The sequence below is a fragment of the Solanum pennellii genome, chromosome 4 (assembly GCF_001406875.1).
Source record: "Solanum pennellii chromosome 4, SPENNV200".
NCBI lineage: Eukaryota > Viridiplantae > Streptophyta > Magnoliopsida > Solanales > Solanaceae > Solanum > Solanum pennellii.
The window spans coordinates 69,104,891-69,110,458 of NC_028640.1; the positions used below are offsets into that span (position 1 = coordinate 69,104,891).

The window sequence follows — 5,568 nt, forward strand, 5'->3', positions numbered from 1 at the left end:
AAGAAATTACAATTCAAGTCAAATAAGGAAAGACGTAAATATAGACAAGTTCAAGAAGGAAAAGGATTTGTAATTCCTTTCCTTGTAGAAGTTGAAGGCAAATCAAATCTATAAAAGGATCAAGAAGTTGAAAGAAAAAAATGTCTTTGCAATCACAAAAATCGAGAGAATTTTTCCAGCAAAGCCAGAACGATAGGTATTGCATATTCACGAAATATATCATCTTGAGAGTAGTATTTTCTGGAGAAAAAACGCAGGTCTTCGTCACAGAAACGCAAGGACCAGGTTCACCTTCATTACAGCAACATAAGCACCAGGTTCACGAAACCTGTTCTACTCAGAACTATTGGATATTGAAGTTTGATCAATTAAAGTCTAAGGTTATTAGTCTTTGTTGATTTGTTCTAGGTTTATTATTGAGTTGTAATAATTCCTAGATTTGTAACAAGAAGTGGGTTTGACTTTTTGGGAGTTGAGTCTTGAGAGATTTGTACAAAGGGTGGGTTTGGCTCTTTGTAGGGTTGAGTTTCAGTGAGGGTTGTAACAAAAGGTGGGTTTGGCCTTTTGGAGAGATCGATTGGAGTCAATCGAGGGAGTAGTAGAGATAAGACTTTTTGATTATTGAGTTGTAATCACAAAATCTTATAGTTGAATTAATAAAACGAGGTTTTTCCTTCCTTGAGTGAGGAAGGTTTTTAATTCAGTAAGTGTTTGTGTCTTTACTCTGTCTTTACTTAAAAGCAACTTACACGAACCTGGTTCGTGTTCTGGGGTAAGGTTTCTTCACATATATGAGTGATTAATTAAATATGGAATCTTATAGGAGTAGAATTAACCAATTATGGAAATAATTCATGTCCTAATTCATTAAATCCTAAATTATTTGGGAACAAACTACCTATTATTTTCTTTTGATTTTAAGTAAATAACTAAATTAGGTATACGTGAAGAATCCGAAAACTTTGATCAAGACCGCCTTTATTACCAATCACCGGATTTTTTTCATTATTAAATATTAATCCCTTCCTTCCAAAACAAATAATTTTTTTGGAGCGGCGTACTTCTTAAGATCAATCGTTAAAAAGGATTTTGACTAAATCCATCCCTCAAAGTATAATCCAACTTAGAGTAGTACATCATAGTATAAGTGTGTCTAAAAAAAATCCTTCTACTATCCCAAAACTCGCATAATCATCCTTTCTGTTAACTACCGTCAAAAACTAACAAAAAAGCAAACACACAAGAACGTTTAATATGAAAAATTCAAAGCGTGACTGATACAACATAAAATTATAAATGCCAACAATGTCGCACATGAATTGTGCTAATTCTATTGATCTCTGCATTAATATACGATAGATAGGAACATAGATTCCTAACTTTCGTTATCATTGCATGAATGACACTGCATCTTATTGATAGTTGAAAAATCATGTTTCTAGCGGCACCTCATAGAACTAAGCAAAAATCTCTCTTCGCCCCATCATGCTTGGTGTATTTCTTATTAACATGAGCATCATCATTGCTATGTTCCTTTCCAAATTGCTTCTCAAGAGGTCTTCAGAGTATTTTCTAAATTCTCGAGTGCTATTAGCTTCTTTATATGAGATATTGTTTATAAAGATGAGGAAATCAATTTAGAGTATGTGGAGATTTTGGGGGAAAAGTCACGTGCATAGCACATGTTGTTCTTCTTTTAGTTTTTAACGATAGTTAACATAAAGGATGCTTATGCAAGTTTTATGATAGTAGAATGATGTTTTTTGTTCACAATTATATCATAAAAATAAATGCTAAGTCTGGTTATATATAAAGGATAATTTTAGTCAAAAACTCTCTATTAAAACTAGACAGCATATTCCGTTAAATGAGAAGGACAATTTTGGAAAAAAAATTAATTAACATTTTTGGACTTTGAAAAGTTCCATTTATTTTGGAACATAAAAAAATATTTTTCTAGTTCCTTTTTTACTCTTAAAAAATCTAAGAAATATCATTTCATATAATTCAAATGGTGTGTTGACAAAAAAATTCCATTTTTTCTAAAAACAAAATGTAAAAAAATTCATTTATTTTGCATATCACATTAAAGTTGAAAATTTTCCAATTTACCACATGGGATGGAGTATAAGATGATTAGTAGTTATTTTCTTTATTTTTTGATAAGTAGGAAATATTCAATAACTGCATTTTGCTTATGATCAGCATTTGTATACCAGTTCTAATTAATTAATTACTGTTCATTATAGATGGGAAGATCAGATAAGGATAGAGATCTGGAACGTCTGATGCCGGTGGGAACCTTAGCCGTTGATGCAACAAAAATCAACGGCTCCAAATCTTCAGATCAATCTCCCTCGCCTTCCTCTCATCACTCCGCCAAAGAGGTCTTTTCTCTCTATCTCTCTATATATTTTAGACGGATTTAAAATTGAAATTCTACGAATTCAAATATATTACGTATTGCAATTTTAAATAAATTTTTATATAAATTTTATTTTTGCATCGAAAACACTGATTTCGAATGAGCTTGATATGTAACTCTACCTCCATCCTTCTATCACACTATACACGTGACATGAGGGAAGCTTAGGTTGAATAAAAAATTATAGGGTTCAAAGACGAATTCGATATATAAATATTAGTAAAAAATGGTTCAATTTTGTGCTCTTTAAGTAGCTCTAAATTTTATTTGATATGAATTTTTAGTAGTAATTTTTTAAATATAGGCTTATATTACAAGACCAAAAAGTATTTATATTTTACCTAACATATTAAAACATTGAATTCAGTTAAACCCGTAGTTAAACTATCACTATAGAAATTAAGGATGAAGAAAAAAAAAGGAAAACTTGAACTGAAATATCATGATAAATAGGATTTAACCTGTTATAATTTTCTTGTTTTAGAGTTGCTAATTAATTTCAGTGAAAATGAATTCAGCTAATTTTTTGTTTAGTTTTCACCTTTGTAGGCATTTGGCAAACATATTCATAGCTGGCTTTCAAAAAAATTTGTGAGCGGATGGTTAGTTTCCTTCTTATCTTTATTTATAATTTTATACTCTTTTTGTAATAAACAGTGTTCAAGTAAATAAGACAATAGAAGTAAACTGAAAAACAGAAATAGAAATTTTTTATTAAGAAAAGTATTTAAGCCTACAGAATTCATAATGTATTTTTAAGAAATTTAATTAATCCCCTTGTGATTTTATTTTACTCAAAGAGAAAGAAAACATCATTGTTATTGATGTGATTCTCACATTGTTTTGCAGTGTCATATTATTTCCCATAGCCATAACTTTCTACCTTACTTGGAAGCTCATTAATTTTGTGGATGGCTTCTTTTCTCCAATCTATAATCATCTTGGGATTGATGTATTTGGTCAGTATAATAATTTCTTTATACTCTACTTCTTTCTAATTTATGTCATTTAGTTTGATTTAGCAAGAATTTTAGTAAAAATTAAGAAGACTTTTTGAAATGTGTAATCTACATTAAACTTGTCATAACATTTGCGTGTATCTTAAAAAAAAAACTTCACAACGAGAATAAAATGAGGAGTTTAAATTTGAATTTCTTCGGGATAATAGATAAGAAAATAATGACACATGGCACCCAAAATTGTGATCTAGTGGTCAGTGTGGTAAGTTGGAAACTATGAGCCTGAGGTCTCAAGTTTAGTTCCTCGTAGAGATAACAACACTAGGTGATTTCTTCTAATCTGTTCTAGTATAAAATTATCAGGTATCTATTGTTGGTGAAAAATGATAGATATTTCATGGATTAATTAGTTGAAGAACTACCTTATACCTATTGATGGGAGGTGAGATGACAGATATTTCGTGGAATTGCTTGTTTTGATGAATAAGTATTTGTGTCTCTCATAACTATTTCTCTAACAATTCACAGGTCTTGGATTTGTGACATCCTTAATTTTCATATTCTTGGTTGGTGTGTCCATGTCCTCATGGTTAGGTGCATCTCTTCTTAGTTTAGGAGAATGGATCATTAAAAAAATGCCCCTCATGAGTTATATCTACACTGCATCCAAGCAAATTAGTAGTGCAATTTCACCAGGTAACTAAATGACACCTTTTCTACCATTCAAAATTGATTCTCAAACGCTACAACTTCTGCCACAGTCTTGGCCTCCTATCGAGCTACGTTATTATTTTTTTCAGATGAAGATTCACATGCCTTCAAAGAAGTGGCAATTATAAGGCATCCGCGCCTTGGTGAATACGCGTTTGGTTTCATTACATCAACCATTATTCTTCGTAAAAGCACAGGTGCTGAGGAACTTTGTTGTGTTTATGTTCCTACTAATCATCTTTACCTTGGAGATGTATTCCTTATCAATTCTAAGGACATTATGAGGCCTAATCTCTCTGTTAGAGAAGGAATAGGTAAAGAGTTTAAACTTCAACTTTCACAAGTATTTTTACGTTTATTTGGTACGATAGAAGTCATTAAAAATGACATACCTTTTTGAAAGAAGAAAAAACATACGTTCAATGTTAATAAATTATATAGAAAATGACTTCAGTCATACCAAAACAATTTCCTGAGGATGATATAGTTATAAAGTGTCCGATTTTTCGTCTACATGTTGCAGAAATTGTAATCTCAGGAGGCATGTCTGTACCCCAACTATTGACTATAGTAGATAAGCAATCTATTCTATCTCCAAGAATTGGAAAATTTGCTGTTCCTCAAGTTTGATGATCATAATGTTTGAACTGGGGAAAATGCACTTTACTGTTAATATTATTCAATAGATAGTCTATTTGCTAGAGGCGAAGCCAGAATTTAAAGTTTGTGACTTTGTGTTTTTAGTTCTTTTACGTTATTGTGTTCTAAATCAATAATTTGTACATATTAACTCAATGGATTACGTATGGCAATATAAGATTTGAATCAAAGTTACTGTGTTCGCGAATTTGCTACTGGTGGATAATTCTTGTAGCTCTGCTTTACTTGACACCCTTGTTTGAACAATGGTAAATGTGGGGAAAAAATATTTTGTAATTCTAACTAGCCTATGAATGAGTTGAATATATAAAATCTCGTTAGGATTTTATATTGCTAAATCTTGTTCCTTTCTTCAAATCAATATATAATTCCTTTAATAATAATCAAATGTGAGTATGTGACGGGCTTAAACACGGTGTATTCAACAATGATGATTCATATAGTCAGTTCTAACTTATATTTGGATGGATGAAAGTCTGGAAATCAAATGAATAACCTTGACTCTAATACCACTTGTTAAAATCAAATAATGACTTTATTTTAATCAAACCCATCGAATAAATATGTTCTATCCGTGACTCTGATTTTGACGCGACCACTCCAATCTCATCGTGATTGAAATAGTAGAACATCATGTGAAAGCTAATAATTGCAAATCATGATAGTGATATACGAAAAAGAAAATGAAGGGATTAGTTATTTTACGTAAGTTTTTCTGACCCAAATTTTTTTGTATTTTTTGGACGATGCTAATTATATGCTTCAATTATACGCTCCTATCTTGAGTACAACAAGGTGCTATATCCTTGAAAT

The 5,568-nt window shown here is 31.0% G+C and overlaps 1 protein-coding gene across 1 annotated transcript; it reads left to right on the top strand.

The window, feature by feature from the left end:
* The first annotated feature begins 2,155 nt into the window (after positions 1-2,155).
* LOC107017419 (protein LIKE COV 3-like) lies at positions 2,156-4,801 on the top strand. The gene is made up of 6 exons (XM_015217656.2): positions 2,156-2,387; positions 2,975-3,027; positions 3,275-3,384; positions 3,913-4,080; positions 4,185-4,409; positions 4,619-4,801. The coding sequence occupies exons 1-6, from the start codon at positions 2,250-2,252 to the stop codon at positions 4,723-4,725; spliced, it is 801 nt and encodes a 266-aa protein (XP_015073142.2). The 5' UTR covers positions 2,156-2,249; the 3' UTR covers positions 4,726-4,801.
* The last annotated feature ends 767 nt before the right edge of the window (positions 4,802-5,568 follow it).

Bases quoted from the DNA above. Each gene is read 5' to 3' on its own strand.
- LOC107017419 (XM_015217656.2), top strand. From the start codon at position 2,250: ATGGGAAGATCAGATAAGGATAGAGATCTGGAACGTCTGATGCCGGTG. The intron at 2,388-2,974 runs GTCTTTTCTCTC...TCACCTTTGTAG, and splicing joins CTCATCACTCCGCCAAAGAG to GCATTTGGCAAACATATTCA. The intron at 4,410-4,618 runs GTAAAGAGTTTA...TACATGTTGCAG, and splicing joins CTCTGTTAGAGAAGGAATAG to AAATTGTAATCTCAGGAGGC.